The sequence below is a fragment of the Fundulus heteroclitus genome, unplaced genomic scaffold, assembly GCF_011125445.2.
Source record: "Fundulus heteroclitus isolate FHET01 unplaced genomic scaffold, MU-UCD_Fhet_4.1 scaffold_57, whole genome shotgun sequence".
Lineage (NCBI taxonomy): Eukaryota > Metazoa > Chordata > Actinopteri > Cyprinodontiformes > Fundulidae > Fundulus > Fundulus heteroclitus.
This window is the reverse complement of record NW_023397000.1, coordinates 617,461-641,775: the sequence shown is the minus strand read 5'-3', so window position 1 is coordinate 641,775 and position 24,315 is coordinate 617,461. Positions and strand designations below refer to the sequence as shown.

Sequence of the window (24,315 nt, the reverse complement as noted above, 5' to 3'; positions counted from 1 at the left end):
CCTGAAATTGATGTGTTCTGTTGTTCCTTGAATTTAAAGAAAACCCTTTAAATTAAAAAAAACAAAAAGAAGCTAAAATGCTAATGAGTTAAAAAGCCTCCTAAGGGCAGTTCTTGAAAATTAGCATGTACACTATAACACATATGCACAAGCCTTTTGATTTACACCAGTGTGTTTTTTATTGTCCATATTAAGTAAATAAATGAATTAAAAATAGCTACATACCTCAGCCATTAAATCTGTAGACTGTTGCTATGATGCATGCCATGATCCTACAAGAGTTACCTGGTAAATTAGCCAGGCTCCGTGCTTATAGTGTCCAAAAATTTAAACCAAACCGGGGGGGGGATAAAACTGAGCTGAGTGCACTCTGTAAAATGGCTGAGTGTCTAACTTTATTACCAACATTATGTAGTTTGAAAATGCTAGGACTTTGCAAATAACTTACCATAAAGAGTCTAAACATTTTAAATTTAACTACAGACCCTTTTTTATTTTATTTCAATGTTTATACATATAAGGAGCAAAATAAAAGAAGTCAAACAGAACATGTCAGTACCAAAAATTATACTTTATAGAAGGATGCACTTTGAAAAATCAGCTGATTTATTGACGATTGCTTCAGCAGATAACCAGGCTTGATGTAATTACATTTACCTTTGCTTTTCTCCCAGCAAAACCTCCTGTGTTTGGTCCCTCCAAGCAACTGGATATTGAGCTTGAGATGGTGATTACACTGTTTATTTTATAGAACCATGACATTGAGTACCTGAGTAATGTGTTGGTAAATAAACTATAATATGACTGGAAAAAGTGATATTTTTGTTGTCTTTTTCATTGGTCACTGAAGGTTTTAACACATGAACATGTCAATGTTATTTTTGCTGGAACTTCCTTTTTCATTAACAGGCATTCTTTGTTGGAGGAGGAAATTCACTTGGGGAGCCCATTCCTATCAACAAGGCCCATGAACACATATTTGGGATGGTACTCATGAATGACTGGAGTGGTAAGAGTCTTTAATGACATGACATAGAAATGGCTACTCAGCCACCATAAATTAGGCAACAGAATTACACAAACTAAAATAATGAGTAAGAATCACAAATCATTAACAGTGATTTGGCTATATATATATATATATATATATATATATATATATATAGGGGCTGCACAGTGGCGCAGTGAGTAGCGCTGTTGCCTTGCAGCAAGAAGGTCCTTATATATATATATATATATATATATATATATATATATATATATATATATATATATATATATATATATATATATATATATATATATATATATATATATATTATATTATATTATATTATAGTGTGTGTGTGTGTGTGTGTATATACACACACACAATACAGTTAATGATAATGTTATTTAACTATGCGATTTGTTTAATTGCAGCCAGAGATATCCAGGCTTGGGAGTATGTTCCTCTTGGGCCTTTCCTGGGAAAGAATTTTGGAACAACAATCTCACCCTGGGTTGTGCCCATGGAAGCACTCTTACCTTTTGCAGAGTCTAACCCCATACAGGTTGGACAAATGTTGCAACTTATTGAATGTAATGTCCAAATTGTATATTATAAAACATAGTTACATTTATAATCCTGCCTTTTAGAGGTTATTGTGAAACACATAGAAATTATCAATAATATATTGGCATTTAATAAGAGCAAATATTCACATTAAACTATATATTCTATTACATTTTATGTACAAACTATCAAAAACTTTTGACTCTTTTGGAGCAGTGGTAGTTGAACTACTTTGTTATATTAATGTATTAAAATCTCTCTAGTTTCATTAAATGAATATAATTGTGCTTAGTCTCTGGAAAATCTATCTGGAGGGCAAATAGTTTTTTTGAAGGAGCCTTTATTGCACACATTATACAAAAGAATGAGAAGAAAGTTTTATGAAAACATTTTTTTTCTGAATAAAAATTTTAATACTTCAATTAAAAATTAACTGAATTAATTGGATCTATTTACTTATTTAATCTTTAAAGAAACTATCAAATGAATATATTTTACTGAAAACACAAACATAAAATTTAAATATTTCTTTCCCAAAGGGGATTCTGAGCGTTCCCATGCTCCTATCTCTCTGGCACTGCTAGTGGAAGGGTTCAGTCGAAGGGGTCAATCTCTAACTTGCTAGAAGTTTCTTCCTGGCAGGTACTTCCTTGGTGTTTTGCCAGTGTTTTCCTCACTTAAACTTTAGATACGTATTTTGACTCCCTGTCAAATCTGACTCTTTTCTTTGCCCTTCACACTTTGCAGTGACTCAGCACTGAGAGCTCACAGAAGTTGATGTTTTGTTAGTCTTCTTAGATGCTGGTCAGGGAAAAAAAATTACTTTTATTTTCCAAAATACTTGGTTCGGTGCCTCAAAAATAACAAACAGAAAACAGTTGGAAACAGATGTTAAGGTCTGAGAGTGCACTGATTTTTTTTTTCAGCAGAATATGAACAAAGTTGCATTTAGTTTACTGGGTTTTATTCTTGCAAAAAAAGACCATTAATGTAAACATCATTATTTTGATGTGTTGAGATGTATCCAAAGAAACGGTTCTATCAAAACAGCTTAACCACATTAAACATTGCATTTAGAAAAACTCAGGATGCAGTTTGTGGAATGGAAGATTATTTTGATCAATGTAATGTCCTCATAAAGGCTTTTTAACAACATATATAATAGTTTAATAGTTAAGTGTGTGGCTGTGTGCACCTGCATATGCATTAAATATGTCCCAGGTGAGTCATTGTGTGTCCTCAATCTACACTTTTAACATAATCTTGGAACCCCCATCCTTTTCTAACCACAGAACTACAGCTCACCAAAAAATCGTGTCACTATACCAAGACTTCAAAGGTAATGAAAGAAAAAGGCTAAACTAAGAAAAATAAATTGTCAGGTTGTATGGGTGTGGAGTAGGACCCAGGCACAGACGGGAGCATTGCATGAAAAGGATCTATTATAAAGACAGAGAATTTACAGGAGGGCAGAAGGTAAACAGGATGAGGAAACGGGCACATGAAATTTTATGAGACAATCCAGCAGAGGGCAATGTGAGGAAAAGAACTCATACACTGAGGGAGAGAAAGAGAATAAATTGCATGCAGTACATGGCAACCAGCGGTATCCGGAGCAGCTGAGACAGAGGTAAACTAATAAACAGCTGTATTTAGACACAGACAAATCTAACAGATAAATCTAAAAGTACAATAACACAAGAATAAACTATACACCTAACACACAAAGTAATGAACTAAATGACAACCATTTGAACACATAATCAACTGGGAAACTAAAAAAGAGACGCAAAGAAACCCAAACACCTAAGGATCTTAACAATAAAACCCTGGTGAGACTGATAAGCTGGATGACAAAATCTATAGATCCATATCAGCAACATACATTTTACTTCACTTCACTTTGTTCATTTTAAAAAAATTGTCAATGTTACAATTTTAAAAGATTCATAACTATTATAGATTCTGAGACTCCCTTAATTTTGTTTTTGTTCAACTTTTTTACAGGATCCTGAACCGCTTCCATACCTACAACATCAAGATGCTTACACTTTCAACATTAACCTGTTTGTGTCACTAAAGGGTACTGTACAGCGCCAAACACACGCTCACATACATCAGACCTACAAAACTTTGGTGCACATAGAACTGCTAACTGAAGAGTTTTTGTCTGTCAAATGATGATGCTGTTTGTATTTATTTGGTGAAATACAGTACAACACATTTTGACATTCATTATTAATGGCATTTCATTTAATCTCTGAAAAGATATTTGCCTCTGTATAATTTGTTTTCCATATTGTGAATATTATTAACACTTAATTGTTTCAGATAATCAACCAAATTTGAATAACAAATAAATACAAAATGCAGTTTTCAACTGTTAATTTCCATTAAGTGACAATGCTATCTAAATTAACCCAACTTTATGTGAAAATAGTAAGTTTTTATCTCTCTTGCCTAAGTGAAAGTCAGTGTTCATTATTCAACAATAAGAAAGAGACATGGCCAAACTGCCCTCCATGGGAGGGTTCCAAGGCCAAAACAACAGCTGGCCAAAACAACACAAAGGTCCATCCTCATTTTCCCCCAGAAAACATCTTTATATCCTGAAGACTTTTGCGAAAATATTCTGTAGACTGTTAAAATGTTATGTTTCAGAAAAAAACATCATACCTATAGTCAACTGTGGTGATAGTGTATAAGGTGCTATAAGTTTTCAGGATCTACATGACTGGCTTTAGTTAATGGAACAATGAAATCTGCTCTCTAACCAAAGTTTTAAAGGAGAATGTCCAATCATCAAGGCAAGGCAGTTTTATTTTTATAGCACATTTTAGTAACAAGATGATTCAAAGTGCTGTATATGAACAGCATTTACAGCACCTTTTTTCTCTTCAAGTAGGTACACCTGGTCTGCCGTTCTATTGGCTGTGACACCATCCAAGGGGGCAGCTCATCTGCCATTACCCTCTAACGTAGAAAGATTCCTGGTTCAATGTGTTCTTCTGTGCTTTTTTTGCTCTGCTGTCTTCTCTAAACCCCAGTCAGTTGAGGTAGATGCCCATTCACACTGAGTCTGGTTCTGCTGGAGGTTTTCTTTTTGTTAAAGGAGAGTTTTCCCCTCCACCTTCGCTTCATGCATGCTCAAGCCATGTTTTGACCAAGGTTTATGAAGCTCGATAGCTATATTACACTTTTCAGGACCTACCAAAAAGTTTCTCGAAGCAATGGTGAAAAACCCGACAGGAAGTCCACCTATTTGTATCAAAGTTGCCATTTTGTTCCTTTTACACATCATATCTGCGCCAAACTCCTCGTAGAGATTTTGACAGGCTTCAAAATGACTCTGTATACTCTGAAGGAATTGAAGGTCAAAAGGGAACCTCTCTCAGCTGCCTGTGGCTGTGGCTTCATCTAGTGGCAATGTGCGAGATCAGGCACGTTACCACTTCAAACAGATGTGATTTGGGATCCATGTCCACCCAAGACGTGGAGGTCCCAATACTGATCTGCCACAGTCATGACAAATGCTGAAGTAGCCCATTGCTACTTGCAGCTTTAATATTCTCTGTCCTTCTTTTTGTCCTCTTTCCTTTCTCCCCTCCCTTTTTTTTTTTTTTTTAATAAATTCCAAGACAAATATATCATCAGGAGAGAGAACACGCTCCTGCAAGGTCCCAATGCTGATGGTTCTTGCACAGGAATAGATGCCCCCTGTCTCACCTGCTGCTGCTGGTCAGTCAGGAAGCTGGTGATCTACTGACAGGTGGGGACTGACACTGTGAGCAGAAGGGAACCTCACTCGGCTGCATAGACCTGTTGAAGATCTGAGTGAAGATGGGACCAGTTTTTCAGTTCACACTCTCAGACATGAGCTGGAGATGTTTTCAGGTCTTGCAGCTTTTCTGGTATTCTAATGCTGGAAAATGCCTATGTAAATAGGTTTTTTCAGCATTCTTTAGAGGTGTTAAATCCAGGTAGAGGGTCTGATAAAAGGAGGGTGGTTGGTGCATGGGGAGATTTTGTGTTAGAGTAAGATGTGGACAAGTATGCACAGTTGCTCTTCAAACCTGTGGTTGGAGTTGGTGGAAAAGCCATTACTGTTTTTGTGTCTACTTTGATGATGTGTGTTAAATTAAGATAAAATAAAAGAGAAGAAATTCTCAATGTGACAACAATTTTTTTACAGTACTGTAGATAGTGGACTAAATAATGATTTACTGATTACAATGGGATTAAGCAGGAGGGGAAACAAACGTTTTAGGGGGTAACAATACTTTTTATAGTACCATACACCACCTTTTAAGTTAAAAATCACAGTTTATCAGTTACCTAACTCTTAACTGATGAAAAACAAGGGAAAACATCCCTCTGGACATTGTTAAAATGACTAAAGGTCATCAAAAGTCAAACACAAACTTTTAGCCTTTAATATCAGAATCAGATTCAACTTTATTTCGCAAAGTTTGAGGGTACAAATATTGTTAGGAATATATGTATTCCTAACAATAGAATCCATTGTTAGGAATTTAACAATGGATTCTAATGCTCACATTGTGTAAAGAAACAGGCAGACAATGGTAAGCACACAGTAACTACAACAGAAAATACATTTACAAGGGACAAAGAACAGGAGCAGAATGTGCAGGGGATTCCCCCCCCCCTCAGTAGAGTAGCTGGCTACTCTGATTGTAAAGTGTTCTTAAGAGACACAGCCTGGGGGTAGAAACTGGTTCTGTATTGTCTAATTTTAGCCATCAGTGCTGTCTAGCACTGACCAATCCTAACAAGAGAGTAGGATGAGATGGGTCGACAGCAATTTTAGCTGCCCTTTTACTGGGCCTGGACCTGTACATGTCATGAATGGATGGAAGGTTAGTCCTGATGATCCTTGCTCTACAGCTTTAATTGTATCATGCAGTTTGGACCTGTCAAGGTTTTGTGGATGAACCATACAGAGATGAATGAGCACATGACAGATTGAATGATGGCAGTGTAGAAGATGATCAGTAGCTCCTGAAGTAGGATGTACTTCTTGAGTTGCCGCTGACAGTCCGGTCTCTGCTGGGCCTTCTTACAGATAGTGTCAATGTGTGAGAACCATCTCGGTACCCGAGAGAGGGGCATTCCTAGGAACCACAATGTTGTTGAGGAGGGGTTCTCCTTAAGTCCCCCGTCATCTCTACAGTCTTTAGCAGGTTCAACTCCAGGTAGGTCTCAGTGCACCAGTGGACCAGCTGATCCTACTCCTGCAGTCAATAGTATATAGTGATAAGAGGAGAGGGGAGAGAAAACACTCCTGGGGGGTGCCAGTGTTGATCGTTTTACAGCGAGAGAAGATGCTCCCAAGCTGGCAGCTGGCAGTCAGGAAGCTGGTTCTTCAGGCACTCTGTGCTGGGTGAACTTCTGATGGGGGATGTTAAGGTTGATTGTGTTAAAGGCCGAGCTGAAGTCTACAAACAGGATTCTGGTGTAAGTCTATGTTTGGTCGAGGTGGAACAGGATGAAGTTTAGGCCCAGGTTTACTGTCTCTTCTGCTGATCTGCTTGTCTGGTAGACAAACTGCAGCAGGTCCTCTATATGATGTCTTTCAGGTGTTTCAGCACCAGGCGCTCTAATATGTGAGGAAAGCAAGACCACATTTTGAACAATCTGGAGACCAAACAAGTGTAGATAACAACCTCCTGATTCAGTGTGGTGAATATTTTCTTGAAACAGGAACTTCATACAACTTCAAGCTGTTGTGTAAGATTAAAACTTATGAGATACACTTTGGTTTAAAGGTATCCTGACAAAAATTTACTGAGGTTTTGGGGGTATAAAATGATCAGTTGTGCACTGATGAGGCCGTGTTGATGTCTAAATTGAATACCAAAGGACCTGCTCAGGGGCGGTCAGCTTTGTTGCTTTACTCAAAAGTGGTCAGACCAGAAAACGTGTTGTCTTTCTACGTAATTCATATTCTCCAGTCAGAGCACACCATCAAGCAAACAGCTTTCCCCCTCCTTACCCCAGCTGATACATCGGCTGTGAGTCGCGCTAGCATGTCTGACTGCTCTATTTGAGAGGAGGAGCAAGCAGATGGCAACCCCAGATCGACTTCACTGTATCAGCTTGAACAGGAGTCAGAAGCTGCGGAGCACGAATATATTCAAAATCCAACCTCAAACTCACTTCCCAGCGGTTACTAAAAGGGGAGCTGATATGTCCGAGGGTGATGGAGCTGGCTTCATGACCAGTTTTCCCAAATTTGGTGGTAGCCAATCAGAGTGAAGTCAACTCTGACAGAAGACGGCTCACCCGCTACTACCATCTAATGTAGAACAGATTACTAGATCAATGTGTGCTTCTGTGCTTTTTTGTTTCTCTTGTTGTGTCTCTGTTCTGTCTTCTGTAACCCCAGTCGGTCGAGGCAGATGACCGTTCATACTGAGCCCGGTTCTGCCGGAGGTTTTTCCTTCCCGTTAATGGGTGGTTTTTCTTCCCACTGTCGCTTCATGCTTGCTCAGTATGAGGGATTGCAGCAAAGCCATGTACAATGCAGATGACTCTTCCTGTGGCTCTACGGTTCCCCAGGAGTGAATGCTGCTTGTCGGGACTTTGATGCAATCAACTGGTTTCCTTATATAGGACATTTTTGACCAATCTGTATAATCTGACCCAATCTGTATAATATGATTGAACTTGACTTTGTAAAATGCCTTGAGATGACATGTTTCATGATTTGGCGCTATATAAATAAAATTGAATTGAATTGAATTGAACTTGGTACAGCTGCATATTATTACCACAGCCAACCTTTCCACACAGGAGGGACATTTGGCCTAACAAAACAACAAGCTGACAATAATTTTTAATGAAATCATTTGGAAAATATCCATATGCAGCAATATCAACAACATTTAACACATTTAAAAGTATTAAAATACTGATTATTACGTCACAATATCACACTAGGCCCAATGACTACTGAAGATTGGCACTCTGAGACCCTCCACGGATAAGGTCCCATAGAGAATGGACAGATAGATTTCTGAATGAAAAACATTGTCCAGTTGAGCTAATTAATAGAAGAAATATCCACTATAACTCTTGGAAGTCAATACAGTGGGTACAGAAAGTATTCAGTCCCCGTTACATTTTTCACTCTTTGTTTCATTGCAGCCATGTGCTGAAAAAAAAGTTCATTTTATTTCTCATTAATTTAGACTCAGCACTCCATCTTGACAGAAATAAAACAGAAATGTAGAAATTCTTGCTAATTATTTAAAAAAGAAAACCTGAAATATCACATGATCATAAGTATTCAGACCATTTGCTGTGACACTCATATTTAACTCGCATGCTGTCCATTTCTTCTGATCCTCCTCGAGATGGTTCTACTCCTTCATTGAAGTCCAGCTGTGTCTAATTAAACTGATTGGACTTGATTAGGAAATGCACACACCTGTCTATATGAGACCTTACAGCTCACAGTGCATGTCAGAGCAAATGAGAATCATGAGGTCGAAGGAACTGCCCGAGGAGCTCAGAGACAGAATTGTGGCGAGGCACAGATCAGGTTACAAAAGAATTTCTGCAGCACTCAAGGTTCCTGAGAGCACAGCGGCCATCATAATCCTTAAATGGAAGAAGTTTGGGACGACCAGAACTCTTCCTAGACCTGGCCGTCCAGCCAAACTGAGCAATCGTGGGAGAAGAGCCTTGGTGAGAGAGGTAAAGAAGAACCCAAAGATCACTGTGGCTGAGCTCCAGATATGCAGTAGGGGGATGGTAGAAAGTTCCACAATGTCAACTATCACTGCAGCTCTCACCAGTCGGGGCTTTATGGCAGAGCTGCCCAACAGGGGCCTCTTCTCAGTGCAAGACATATGAAAGCCCACATAGAGTTTGCCTAAAAACCCATGAAGGACTCCCAGACTATGAGAAATAAGCTTCTCTAGTCTGATGAGACAAAGATTGAACTTTTTGGCATTAATTCTAAGCGGCATGTGTGGAGAACACCAGGCAGTGCTCATCACCTGCCCAATACAATCCCAACAGTGAAACATGGTGGTGGCAGCATCATGCTATGGGGGTGTTTTTCAGCTGCAGGGACAGTATGACTGGTTGCAATTGAAGGAAAGATGAATGCGGCCAAGTACAGAGATATCCTGGAAGAAAACCTCGTCCACAATGCTCAGGACTTCACACTGGACCAAAGGTTCACCTTCCAACAAGGCGATTACCCTAAGCACGCAGCTAAATTAACAAAGGAGTGGCTTCGGAACAACTCTGTGACCATTCTTGTCTGGCCCAGCCAGAGCCCTGACATAAACCCAATTGAGCATCTCTGGAGAGACCTGAAAATGGCTGTCCACCAACATTCACCGTCAAACCTGACGGAACTGGAGAGAGGATCCGCAAGGAAGAATGGCAGAGGATCCCCAAATCCAGGTGTGAAAAACTTCATCAGCATCATTCCTAACAAGACTCATGGCTGTACTAGCTCAAAAGGGTGCTTCTACTCAATACTGAGCAAAGTGTCTGAATACTTCTGACCATGTGATATTTCAGTTTTTCTTTTTTTAAAAATTTGCAAAAAAAAAAATTTCTTTTCTGGGGGGTTTTCTGTCAAGATGGGTTGCTTAGTGTACATTACTTAGAAATAAAATGAACTTTTTGGATTTCAGAAAATGGCTGCAGTGAAACAAAAGAGTGGACATTTTTAAGGGGTCTGAATACTTTCCATAGCCACTGTATAATCCCAACTTTTTTAGAGAATTAAAAATTATTGTGAGAACTATAAAAATATTTAAAATTTTGAGAATGTGTAAAAAGCTATGTGATAGTACATTATTAGAAGACAGGCAAAATATAATTAAATGCATATGGTGAATATTTAATTGCATAATTAGAAATATTCCTAGAAAGAGTGATTATCAATTTTTTTTTTTCGAAAAGTAAAAAAAAAAAACTGGACACATTTTTTTTCAAGAAAATAAACAGATTTTGGAGTCAGAGGGGCACATCATAAAAAAAATATTTGTTCTCAGAATCACAATATCCATCCATCCTGTTTCCGACACGCTTATCCCTGCTGGGGTGGTGAGGGGTGCTGGTGCCTATCTCCAGCTGTCAATGGACGAGAGGCGGGGTACACCCTGGACAAGTCGCCAGTCTATCGCAGGGCAGAATCACAATATTGAAACTTAAATTTTTTTATTAAATGTTTATACTATATCTAGTCAATGAAACAATCAATACCTAGGCAATATCTATAATACCCGCTATTACCATCTAATGTAGAACAGATTCCTGGATCAATGTGTGCTTGTTGTGTCTCTGCTCTGTCTTCTGTAACCCCCAGTCAGTCGAGGCAGATGACCGTTCATACTGAGCCCGGTTCTGCTGGAGGTTTTTCCTTCCCGTTAATGGGAAGTTTTTCTTTCCACTGTCGCTTCATGCTTTCTCAGTATGAGGGATTGCTGCAAAGCCATGAACAATGCAGACGACTCTCCCTGTAGCTCTACGCTCTTTCAGGAGTGAATGCTGCTTGTCGGGACTTTGATGCTATCAACTGGTTCCCTTTTATATAGGAAATTTTTGACCAATCTGTATAATCTGATTGAATTTTACTTTGGAAAGTGCCTTGAGATGACATGTTTCATTACTTGGAGCTATATAAATAAAATTGAATTGAATAAAGTAATCAATAACCTATTTTCAATTTTGTATTAATTAAAGAGAGCTTAAACAAAGCAGCATACAATCTAATTAAAGTTTATTAATTAAATGTAATATAATCTGTAGGAGACATTTTCATTTGTTTTGTTCAGAATGACGAAGTGTGTGCCTGCATGTGCATGTCTGTATGTACATCTATGTTTAAGTTCAGTTTATATGTATTTCTCATGGATTTGACATGGATCTTCTGTCATACATACTGAAATACTCTCTGCTTTTTGCCCTCCAAGGACAGGACATGACTGAGGCCGTAAACATCTGCAGGTCAAATTTTAAAGTAAGGATCTGAACAAAATTTCAAGAGGAGAGTTTAGTGTTTTATGTAACTGTAAACATAGACAGTCACATTTGTTTGATAATGTCACATAAACTTTTCTGACACAATCTTCTATAAGTGGTGCAACATTTTTGTGCTTGTAATAGAAAATGAGCAGTTGTTGAATTTATAAGATGGGCAATTTAAAAAATCACTATTTATTAAGGACATTATTATATGTTTGGGTTTTTGTGATGCAACAAGCTAAGACGGTTACAAATTATTTCAAAACCTTTGATTCTTTTAATGAGACATATATTCTCTTTAATTCAACTGAAATACATTCAAGTCTGTCAGGAGTAAATATAAAAATCAATTCCAAAAACTGGTGTTGCAAGTGTACACACAATAATACTTTGTTTAAGCAATTTTGGATTTAATAGCAGCATTCGGTCTTCCTTGGTAGGAATCTATCAGCATACCACATTTTGTATTGGAAATATCCACCCACATTTGCAATTAATGAAGTTCACTGGTATATTTGCTTGGACTCCTTGTGATGCTGCAAAAGTATTTTGCAGTACGTCATAAAATAATGTAGCCCACAGTACATCCATATGGCATGTTCTGTTAATAAGAAGTGAGAACATAGATTCAGTGCTTTAAGGAGTATCTTCTGTATACACATTACTGAATATACATCTCCCAAGCGGTGGCCACAGTCACACTAATTCGCAAACGGATAATTGTGGAGCTTAGTTCATCGCATTTTTGTTCATGCTAAGTTTAAAGCTACGTACTGGTTTGCATCCGTTTTATTGGGTTTTGATACCTGTAAGTCTGATAGTCATTTAAGATATTCATCCGCTGTTTACATCATTTTCCTGGCTCTCATTACACACACATCTACACAGATTTCACCACAACAGTAACAGTCACGGCTCCACAAAAAAACTATTGTTAATAGCTGTGCTGTTTTCTATTCACCTTCCACCTTCTTGTTATGATGTGGTCTTAATACCTTTGGCTCCCGTTGCTCAAAAACAGAGACGTCATGTTTGGCTTAATATATTTGGCCCACATGCAGAAACACACTTGGCAGCAGAGATCAGTTTAAGCAGTTTATTAAACGGAGGTGATGGTACGATCGCTCAGGAGGTGACGAGGGAACGACGGGACCAGTACCCAAACAAATCACTGAAAGGGAAGGAGAGACGATTAGATGAAAAAGGGCATGGGGTAAATGATCTGAGGTACGTAAGCTTACCACTGGACATGGTAACCAGATCCAGGGGAGGACGGTAAGGACTCAGCGTGCTGTAGTAGATGGTGGCAGGTGCTCCAGAGACCGGGAGGGTGGAGGGTGGTCCGAGCGTCACCGATCCAGTGATCCAGGACAGCAGGGGAAACCAGACCGGCTCGGGGTGGAGAGGTGGACTCAGAGTGGTGGTTACTCGAGAGGGTTCTCCAGGAAGGAGACGAGAGCACTCGGGAGCGAACCTTGGAGACACAGAAGTAAGCGGTTAGCTCGAGGGAATCTATCTCGGGACAGAGACAGTGGCCTGCAGTCATACCACGACTGATAACACTCTGGAATCCTCCTGCTGTCCACACGCAGCTCTTGTAGCGCGGCCAGACACTGCTGAAACAATCCCGGTGTGTGTGCCCCGCCCACCAGTCAACTGGAAACACCTGCGGAAAAAAGCAGACAGGCAGAGCTCAACAAAACAGCATGGCTCTGCTGACTGAGTCCTGACATGTTCTTTTTATTCTATAAATGGTGCATTGCTGTATGACCCTAACCTAAGCTTTCTGGGTTTGTTACTGGCACCATTTCAGTTGGCAGGTGACTGGACTCGTCGATGGGCCCTTAAGTCGCAGCATGGCTCAACAGGACGGTGCAAAACACTGGCCGGCTTACTGTGTACTCTATGGCACTCTTCAAGGGACATTTAGCCAGCGTGGTTCTAAATAGCAATAATAAAACCGCTTTTCAATTAAAAAAACAGTGCACATTAAATATAACAATAGTGATATTATTAATGTTACAACAATAAATAGCCCAACATATGTCATTAGACCTTATTAATTTATAATGTTTAAAAGTGGCCTCAGTGTGGTTTGTTGCCTGTTGTTTAGAGCCTGTTTGTTTTCATAGAGCTGGTTTCTTGTTCCTCTCAAAATAACCAACAGTATTGGCTGCCCACATTCACACTGTTTCCTTTTAGTCGTAACTGCCTGGGCATAGAGGGATAGAGTTTTCTTCTCAAATGATTCCACTGCCATGTAAAAGTAACAAATTAAAAGGCAAGGCAAGGCAAATTTATTTATATAGCACAATTCAGTACAGAGACAATGCAAAGTGCTTTACACGATTAAAATATAGGAAAATAAAACAGAATAAAAGCAAGTAGGGATAGTATAGAAACAAAAAAGAACATTTGAAAACAGTAAAACATTTTAACTTGAACATTCAAAGGCAATTCTAAACAAATGTGTTTTTAATCTCGATTTAAAGGAACTCAGGCTTTCTGCACTTTTACAGTTTTCTGGAAGTTTGTTCCAGATAAGCGGAGCATAGGAACTAAATGATGCTTCTCCTTGTTTAGTTCTGGTTCTAGGTATGCAGAGAAGGCTGGAGCCAGAAGACCTGAGTGGTCTGGAGGGTTTATACGCTGATAACAAGTCTGTGATGTATTTAGGTGCTAAGCCATTTAAGGATTTATAGACTAACAGAAGTATTTTAAAGTCTATTCTCTGAGATATAGGGAGCCAGTGTAATGACTTTAGAACTGGGGTTATGTGCTCTACTTTCTTAGTCTTGGTGAGGACGCGGGCAGCAGCGTTCTGGATCAGCTGCAGCTGTCTGATCCACTTTTTAGGCAGACCTGTGAAAACACCGTTGCAGTAATCAATTCTACTAAAAATAAACGCATGGATTAGTTTTTCCAGATCCTGCTGAGACATCAGTCCTTTAATCCTGGAAATGTTCCTCAGGTGATAAAAAGCCAACCTTGTAATTGTCTTTAGATGCTTTTGAAGGTTCAGGTCTGAGTCCATCACTACACCCAGGTTTCGGGCCTGATTAGTGGTTTTTAGTTGAAGTGACTGAAGCTGTGTGGTAACTTTTGATCTCTCCTCTATTGGTCCAAAAATTATTACTTCTGTTTTGTTTTTGTTCAACTGAAGAAAATTTTGACACATCCAGGCATTGATTTCTTCTAGGCATTTACTCAGTGCTTGAACTGGTTTATAGTCACCTGGTGACATGGTGATGTAAAGCTGTGTGTCGTCTGCATAGTTATGGTAGCTGATGTTGTTATTTTTTATTATCTGGGCTAGAGGGAGCATGTAGATATTGAAGAGGAGGGGACCCAGGATGGACCCTTGGGGAACCCCACATGTGATTTTTGTCGTCTGGGATGTAAAGTTACCTACTGATACAAAAAAGTCCCTGTCCTTTAAGTAGGATTTAAACCAGTGGAGAGCTGTAGCAGAGAGGCCGACCCAGTTCTCCAGGCGCTCTAACAGAATGGAGTGATCGAAAGTATCAAATGCTGCACTAAGGTCCAATAGTACCAGCACGGTGGTTCTTCCACAGTCTGTATTTATATGGATGTCATTAAACACCTTGATAAGGGCGGTCTCTGTACTGTGGTGAGCACGGAAACCTGACTGGAAAACATCAAAGCGGCTGGTCGTTGTTAAGAAGGTGTTTAATTGTTGAAATACAGCTTTTTCAATAATCTTACTGATAAAGGGGAGGTTTGAGATGGGCCTGTAGTTCTGGAGTAGAAGTTTGTCTAAATTGTTCTTTTTCAGCAGTGGTTTGATAATTGCTGTTTTTAGGGACTGGGGGAAAACACCTGACTGAAGGGACGTGTTTATTGTCTTGGTCAAATCAGACCATATGCCAGGTAAAACTTTTTTAAAGAAAGCTGTGGGTAGAACATCAAGGCAGCTGGAGGAGAAACTTAACTGCTGAATGATCTGCTCTAAGCTTTTGTGGTTTATTTCGCTGAAATGGGACATTTTGTCAGAAATAATTCCAGCTGAATAAAGCATTGGTTCTGGTGTTGATATGGTAGTACAAAGTGATCCTCTAATTTTTAGGATTTTTTCAGTAAAGAAGTTAGCAAATTCATTGCAGGCCCTGGTGGAGTGGAGTTTGGAAGTCACGGACACAGGAGGATTTGTTAGCCTGTCAACTGTGGAAAATAAGACACGAGCATTATTAATGTTTTTCTTGATGATCTCAGAGAAGAAAGATTCTCTTGCATTTTTCATTTGTAAGTTATATCTGTAAAGTCTCTCTTTATAGATGTCGTAGTGAACCTGGAGTCTGTTCTTTCTCCACCTGCGTTCAGCTTTTCGACACTCCCTTTTTCACCTCTAACTGCTGGAGCATTTCTCCAAGGAGATTTTTTCTTCCCGGAAAAAAAACTTCACTTTGACTGGAGCAATGCAGTTAATGATGTCTGAGACTTTAGACTGAAAGTTATCTACTAGCTCATCTACTGAATTGCAGCCCGAGGTTGAAGTATCAGAGTAAGCTTGAATAAAAGTTTCCGCGGCATTGTCCTTAAAGGTGCGTTTTCTTACGATGTCTCTTTGGCTAAATGAGTCACTGGAAATTATGCTTTCAAAGGTAACAGAAAAGTGATCAGATAGGGCAACATCAGCTACATTGACCTGTGAAATCTTTAGACCTTTAGTGATGATCAAGTCTAAAATATGTCCCTGTTTGTGTGTTGGCTGTTTAACGTGTTGACTTAAACCAAAGTTTCTAAGTGTGTCACACAGTTCTTTTGCACTTCTGTCTTCAGGGTTGTCAACGTGAAAGTTAAAGTCTCCCACAATAATTAAACAGTCATAATCAACACATATCACAGACAGGAGGTCACTAAAATCATTAAAAAAGTTTGATGTGGACTTAGGAGGCCTGTACACATTCAGAAACATAGTTTGTATCGGGCCCTTTACCTGGAAAGCCAAATGTTCAAAAGAGTCAAATTTTCCTAAAAACACCTTTTTACACTTTAGTGAATCATTAAACAATGTTGCTACTCTTCCACCTTTCCTTTGCTGTCTGCTCTCACAAAGAAAATTGTAGTTTGGAGGTGTTGACTCCATCAGTATAGCTGCTTCACTAAATTCATGCAGCCATGTTTCTGTTAAAAACATTACATCAAGATTATTGTCAATAATGAAGTCATTAATTAAAAGGGATTTTCCTGACAGAGATCTAATATTTAATAAACCCAGTTTATATGACTTAGTGGTTGATGATGTCTCTGTGACAGGTTGCATCTGACAGTTTATGATTTTTAAGTATTTGTTCCTGTTTATCCTTTTGTTTTTCTTATTTCTGCCACGTATTATCACAGATATTCCATAAACTCCGGCGAAAGGCCCCGGCTGATGCTGGGAACTCTCATGTCTGATAAACGTGTGGCCAGGGCCCAATCTGTATCACAGCAAAGTAATTTGGAGTTCCTCAGTACCAAAGTGTTCTGTGATACGTAGAGGAGGAGGATCTGAGGCTCTGAGGCCGTTGGAAAATCCTGGTTTAGTCACAGCAGAATGGCTGTGTGGAGAGGATGTCATCTGTAGGCCAATCTTAAATACTTTGTTCATGTTATGAGAAAATTCCAGAAAAGGAACTTCTGGGCTTTGTGGAGAAGGAGGGGAGGCGGGTCCAGTCTGGACCGGTGTTTGTGAAGATGGAGGTTCTTGGTCCTGTCTTTGTCCTGCTGAGATCTGGGATGAATCATCCTGTAGCTCTGACAACGCCTCATTCTGTGTCATCTTTCTGGCCGTCTTTATCTTGGCTTGTTCGGGCTGCACTGGGCTTATCATTTGTTTTGGCACTGGATGTACTTTGTTTTGGAACAAAGCTGATGACGCATGGTTCACAGAATAGAAGATGTTTGAAATCAGCCGTTTTGCTCCTGACCTATTTAGAGAGAAACGATCTCTGTTGAACAGATGTCTTCTTTCCCAAAAGATGTTAAAGTTGTCTATGAAGGTTACAGTTGTTTCTTTGCATGTTTTTTCCAGCTATTTGTTTAGCATCAGAATTCTGGAAAAAATCTCGTCTCCGCAGTTAGCGGGTGCGTGAGGCCCGCTAAGAAAAACCTTGACATTCAGGCCATCAACAAGTTTCAACAAACGAATGTAATCCTCTTTTAATACTTATGATTTTCTTATATGGTTGACGTCCTTCAGGGCTTCAGCTTGTATTATGAGGTTTTCCAAGGTCGGACGTTTTCTCAAGACCCTTGGAAGGTCTGTCTGAAGGATGTCTGTTAAATCAGACACCAGGCCACAGTTCCCGTCGTTATAAATCAACACCTCTGTATTTTTCTTGTTACAGAAATGTTTAATCCCCCTTACAGAACCATTGCATAATATCAGGGTCCTTGGCCCTGTGGCATGTCTTTTCTCTGATGTCTTAGAACGAAAATCGTTGACATACCTCTGGTTTTTGTCCTCCTGGGTCACATTTTGGAGCGGAGCAAATCTGTTTAGTAACGGAATTCCAGCATTTCCAGCAGGTTTACTCCTATCATTTGTTTTGAGAACAGCCCGCTGTTGTTTCCCTTGTCCTAGGACATCTCTCTGTAGTCTCGGCCAGTTTTCTTTGTCTAGGCGTGGGGTTCGTTGGTCCTTTGGTCTTGCACCCAGAGTGGTCCAGGGATTCTCATTTTCTTCAGGGAACTGTTTGTTAGCTGAGTCGCTGGGCTGGTGGTCATTGCTCGGAATCACGGGCAGGGTCGTATCATTTCCATTCGCGGCGTTTACATCATAATTCACTTCAAGTCGACAGATTTTCAGTTCCATAACAGCTATCTTCTGTAAAAGCATGTCAAAGTCCATTGTGTTGAAGGAAGGCATCTTTTCAAAATCCAAATCAAAAAATAAGTAAAAGAAAATAAAAAGAAAATAAATAAATAAAAACTAAATCCAACTTTCTGTGGTTTAGGTTAAGAGATAAAAAGGAGATAAAAAGTAAAAGGCAGGAAAATGCAAGCAAGCAGAGAGCAGAGAAAAAAGCGTCCGAACAGGCTGAGAGGCAGATAAAAGGGGTAGTTTTAACTGTAATTCTGAACTAAAACAGCTACCCCCTCAAACATGCACCACTGCACACATTGGTCATGTGCAATATGTCTGCATGCAGCATCTTTTTTGTCTCGAGATATGTGACATAGACTAAGTGACAGTGGCTAGCAGCTAACTGCTTGGTTAGCTGTGCCCACCACTGCATCTCACAAAACCAGAACATCAAGAAAAAAATTCTGTAATTTTTACCCTAATTTTAGAAAGTAGAACACACACTGTACATTATATTGATACATTGCACAGGTAGTAAAATATTTCATGCTTTTATTTCTTGTAATTTTAATGATTATGAATTGCAGTCAATGAAAATCTCAAATTCAGTTTGCATGTTATTTGGAAATTAAGGTATCAGAGTTTTGGTAGATACCTAGAGAAGCACAGATTCAATGTAGTCTGAAGTCCATTGTAAAGTTTCCAGTGTTGCACCTCATCCATGAGAAATATTGAATATTTGGATGGATACCCAGTGATGGTACTGTGGCAAACTTCAGGACTAATCCTCTTTAAGACAGCCCTGGGGAAAGAGGAGCCAAACAGCAGGAGCACCAAGTGGCATTAGAAAGTCATAGCACTGTCCGTTTACTGGCCAAAATGGACAAACATTTCTTTAAAGTGGGACCAAAGCAAAGTACAGTGTGTTTTCTGTTAAATCAGACATCGAAACAGGTAACCAGCCTCCACAGAAACAAGTTGGCTGTGATCCTTGTCTGAGCCTTTGGAGGTAAACTAAACTGAGACAGTGTTTCTAAGCATATCTTCTAAGCATATCTTCAACCCAATGAAGCTGTTCCCATGTGCCTTCCCCGGCTGTGACCAAGAGCAGCCTTTATAGGCCTCAAATTTCCTTTGGGACAATAAAGTTAATCTTAATTTAATCTAATCTAATCTGATACAAGGACAGCGACAAGCACAGCTGCATCAGTGGAGCTGTGCAGGAGCCCTCTGGAGCGGGTAAAAAGGACAAAAACCTGACTGCAGCGCGCTGTCACGGCAGCACTCTCCCGCTCCCCCTCCCCTCTCGTACATGGCTCAGCGGCGCCAGCCAATCAGCACGCAGGCTCAGCCTGGCCCGCCCACTCAGCTCTCACACAAATTCAACACACAAACAGCTGAGAGAGACCGCAGCAGTGGAAAAACATGAACAGGGGAAGTAGCACAGTTTGGCTTTATTTTATTACCGTAAATGCAATCAAGCTGTGTGTTTTGTAAAAAGCCTGTTCATTTCAGTGGAAACACAACAAATTTATCTAAGCACGTGAAAAAACATGAAAACTTCGAGCCACAGAAGTGAAGAGAGGAGACGAAACTTCTGTCATTGCCCCGACAGACCCACAGACTGACGCCTCCATGGAACATCCAGGTAGATCAGTGTTCATCTTCAGCAGCAGTTCATGTTAACTTTCAAAGTAGATATTATCTATCATATGTTACTGGAGCCCACACAGAAAATGTAATTAAGACCTTGAAAGAACCCAGTACATATATTAAAAAGTGTTATTTAACATAAGATAACATTAGCTAATCCTTTTTTTAATCCCACGATGGGGAAATTTATAGGATTAAAGCAACAGGCAGGTGCACACAACACAGACAAAATTACATAAGGATTGAAATATATAAGAGGTGGATTAGCAAAAAAAACACTGAACATAACATTATTATTATTATTATTATTTAATTGTAATAATAAAATAAAAACCACAAAACCCAAAAGGTCAACAGTTTCATGATACATCAAGCTTAGGGACTGGCTAATATACACAGGTCAAAAAAGGCCATATTTTGGCTGCAGTGCTTGCTGTTCTCTTATGAAGAAAAGATCAACTAGTGCACTAAATTCAATAGATGGGTTGAAAATATCCAGTATAAAATAAGTGCTACAAATGTTACAACACTTTTGTTTATATGGCAGCAGAACATTAAAATAAAAGTGATCTTTACACTACTTTTGAATTCATTCTTGGAGTTTGCGCATACAATGCGATTAATCATGATTAATCGGGCAAATTATACAATTAATCGCGATTAAAAATTTTAATCGTTGTCCAGCCCTAAGCATGAATGAATGAAATATGTGAATAACAATGTTAAAGGCATCAAAAATGGTGAAATGTATTGATTTAAATTCAAAAATACTTATTTAAACCCAAAGGAAAATTAAATATTGGGTAAAAATGTAAAACTCTGAAATTATCACACTGGGTTTAGATCCTGCAACCTCTTGATAGGCAGCCAAAGACCTAACCCACTGTACCAAAGACCAGTGCCATGCATAGCTCTGTCCTTTTGCCCATCTTAATCTTTTTCTTTTACTGGCCAGTCTCAGACATGGCTTTTTCTTTGCCACTCTGCCCTGAAGCCCAGAATCCCGCAGCCGCCTCTCCACTGTAGATGTTGACACTGGTGTTTTGCGGGTACTATTTAATGAAGATACCAGTTCATTAAGAAACAGTTCATTGAGAAACAGATGCCTATGCGGCGTCTGTTTCTCAAACTAGAGACTCTAATGTACTTATCGTCTTGCTCAGTTGTGCAACGCGGCCTCCCTCTGCTTTTTCTACTCTGGTTAGAGCCTGTTTGTGCTGTCCTCTGAAGGGAGTAGTACACACCGTTGTAGGTAGTGATGTTACGTGATGTGCCGAGGCTTCGAGGCGTGTGTCGAATAATGGAGGGGGCGTTTCCGTAAAGCGCGTATCGAGGCTTGCTTCATTTAGGGGAGGAGCCGAAAACGATGACGTCCGAAGCCTCGCTGCCCGGCTGTACCACGTGACTGCTTCAGGAAGTGGCTCAGATTTTGCCAGATGACCGGTTCATTCAGAACCAGTCATGGCTGCACGCTGGATCATAAAACAGTTCTGCTAACCAGATGCAGTTTAAAATGCCACTTAGTCTGTTTATAAGTTTCGTTTATATTAATTCTGCATTGTTTAACTACATTCACCGTATTTCTGTGCCTCAACGCTTGCTCCTCTTCCCCCCTCCTTTCCCTCGGAGCAGGTGCTTTTATCACCGTTCACCATTCAAAACGTGAATCACTGCGTTTAATGTCCTCATATCGGTAGCAACATGTGCCAGTTAAAATCAATAGGAGAGTTACTAGCTGTGTTTCATGCTCTTTCGTTTTTAATAACATAGAATCAGTGGCGCTTCGGTGGGCGTGCTGCTATGCGCTTTAATTCAAGTGCGCACTTTTAAGGGTCATTTTAAAGAACTTGTAACATCAGGGGCTTCATCTCAGATCTTTCAGTACCCCTGCTCCCTTTATAGGAGCCCTTTACAGTATTTAGTTGTGCATTTTCCCCGCAGCGCACCAACGGGGGTAAAATCCGCCCGCCGCACTGACGAGAGCAATAGAAATTTGTCTGGTCAGCGCGGCGACTGACTGAGAAACCTGTCGCTGTGAAAGGTGATGAGAATGTTATAAACTGTAACAGTCTAGAAGTGCATTGAGCTGAAAGGAGGGAGACATCAGCAGCTGGATCGTGCGTAAAGACGCAACGTGAACCTCTGTGTGCTTCAGTGTTGCTGCTGGGGGGAAATTGTTGACCATAACCCCCCCCCCCCCCCCCCCCAAAATTAGCATAATCTCACTCTTAACTTTTGATCAAAGTTGAGAGGTCTGGTTATTACACACCATGCCATATCACATGACACTACTATTTTGGGAATAATTACACACAGAATACATTCAAACAATATTTTATTATACACATATGTGTATACATGATTTATGTAGACAAATGATTTTGCCTACACCTTTTGTGAAGTCATTCCCAAGAGCCATAATAGACAAAAAAATCAATGCATCACACGTGTTAAACTACAGCTGGCTGTGATTATACAACTGGCCAGTAGGTGGTGTTGTGTGCACATGAAGCTCCAAGAAATGAACCCTTTCTCGAACCAGTTGGCTCAAGTGGTTCGATGCTTCATGAGGCTTCATCTCACCATCACTAGTTGTAGGAAATCTTCAATTTCTTAGCAATTTCCTGCATGGAATAGCCTTCATTTCTAAGAACAAGAATAGACTGTCGAGTTTCAGATGAAAGTTCTCTTTTTCTGGCCATTTTGAGCGTTTAATTGACCCCACAAATGTGATGCTCCAGAAACTCAGTCTGCTCAAAGGAAGGTCAGTTTTGTAGCTTCTGTAACGAGCTAAACTGTTTTCAGATGTGTGAACATGATTGCACAAGGGTTATCTAGTCATCAATTAGCCTTCTGAGCCAATGAGCAAACGCATTGTACCATTAGAACACTGGAGTGATAGTTGCTGGAAATGGGCCTCTATACACCTATGTAGATATTGCACCAAAAACCAGACATTTGCAGCTGGAATAGTAATTTACCACATTAGCAATGTATAGAGTGTATTTATTTAAAGTTAAGACTAGTTTAAAGTTATCTTAATTGAAAAGTACAGTGCTTTTCCTTAAAAAATAAGGACATTTCAATGTGACCCCAAACTTTTGAATGGTAGTGTATATGAGTTTCACTTTCCAAAATGAGTTACAATTAATTCATTATTGAATTTTCTTTACCTGTATCTCTAGGTGGTAAAGGGTAGCATGTTGCAGACTAACTAAAGTTTTTACTGAAAGACTGAGTGGAATTGTGTAGTTGTGCAATCTGAAGAGGCGTTCATGATGAACCAGGCTTTTAAAGCTTCAGGCAGAAATGTTATATTAGTGATTAAAAATAGAATTTTAAAATACATTTAAATTAATTAATCTCTCTTTCTTTCTTTCTTTCTTTGCATTAAGTACATGTACTGGACAATGAAGCAGCAGCTCACCCATCACACAGTAAACGGCTGCAATGTCAGACCAGGAGACCTGTTGGCGTCTGGTACCATCAGTGGACCTGTGAGTGTCTGCATGCATAGCATACTTTCTGCCTTATTAATAACTGATTGGTTTTGTTTTATGAACACACACACACACAAAATATAGAGCAATGTTAATACAAAACAACTGACAGACAACATAAAGAATTGAAAGCATGTATGTATATAAAATGCAAAGGCAGTTTGGGTTTTTCCAGACAGCACTTATTATTACATACTTCAAATCAAAGCTGCAGTAGGGAGTTTTGATGACTGACATTGCTAAAAAGCAATCAGAGAGGAATGTTTTACTCCGATTGGTTGTTTCTCACCAGGAGCAGTGTATTTCTGCAAATTGCAGTAGGACCACTGGGAGAAAACAGACACTCTTGACTTTTTTCACAGTTTATCTGTCTCATATTTTACTGTCAGGACAGCGTAAAAGTTTTAATAAATGGGTAAAAATTTGATTTATACAAAAGTTACCTACTGCAGCTTTAAAATTTGAAATGTAAAATTTATGTCAGAATAACAATAAACCCTGTTACACTGATGCTCCCCCAAACAGCAGAATAAATGAAGCCCAAAATAACATTCGTCCAGTCTTATCTGGACACACATATTATCCAAAAATCACATCCTGTCATGATTTGGGTTTTTGTTTATTTTTCCTTTGGACATTTTTGGACTTTTCCTGTCAGCTTGTCACCTCTCAGCCACCATTCAATCAGCTCAGTCTCCCTCCAGCCACCACCCTACTCTAGATCATCTCCACCTGTTGCCACTAATTAGTCTACTCTGCTGCCTGTGCACCAGTCTACATATACCTTC

The 24,315-nt window shown here is 39.5% G+C and overlaps 1 protein-coding gene across 2 annotated transcripts in view; it reads left to right on the top strand.

Annotated features, from left to right (window-relative positions):
• fah (fumarylacetoacetate hydrolase (fumarylacetoacetase)) overlaps positions 1-23,626 on the top strand; it is a 32,153-nt gene extending 8,527 nt beyond the window's left edge. For both annotated transcript variants that reach the window (XM_036133078.1, XM_036133077.1), the window contains 6 exons: positions 675-727; positions 910-1,009; positions 1,423-1,553; positions 3,563-3,638; positions 11,515-11,561; positions 23,423-23,626. In XM_036133078.1, coding sequence (XP_035988971.1) covers positions 675-727; positions 910-1,009; positions 1,423-1,553; positions 3,563-3,638; positions 11,515-11,561; positions 23,423-23,611 — 596 coding nt within the window. In that variant the 3' untranslated portion in view covers positions 23,612-23,626. The remainder of the gene's footprint in view (positions 1-674; positions 728-909; positions 1,010-1,422; positions 1,554-3,562; positions 3,639-11,514; positions 11,562-23,422) is intronic.
• The last annotated feature ends 689 nt before the right edge of the window (positions 23,627-24,315 follow it).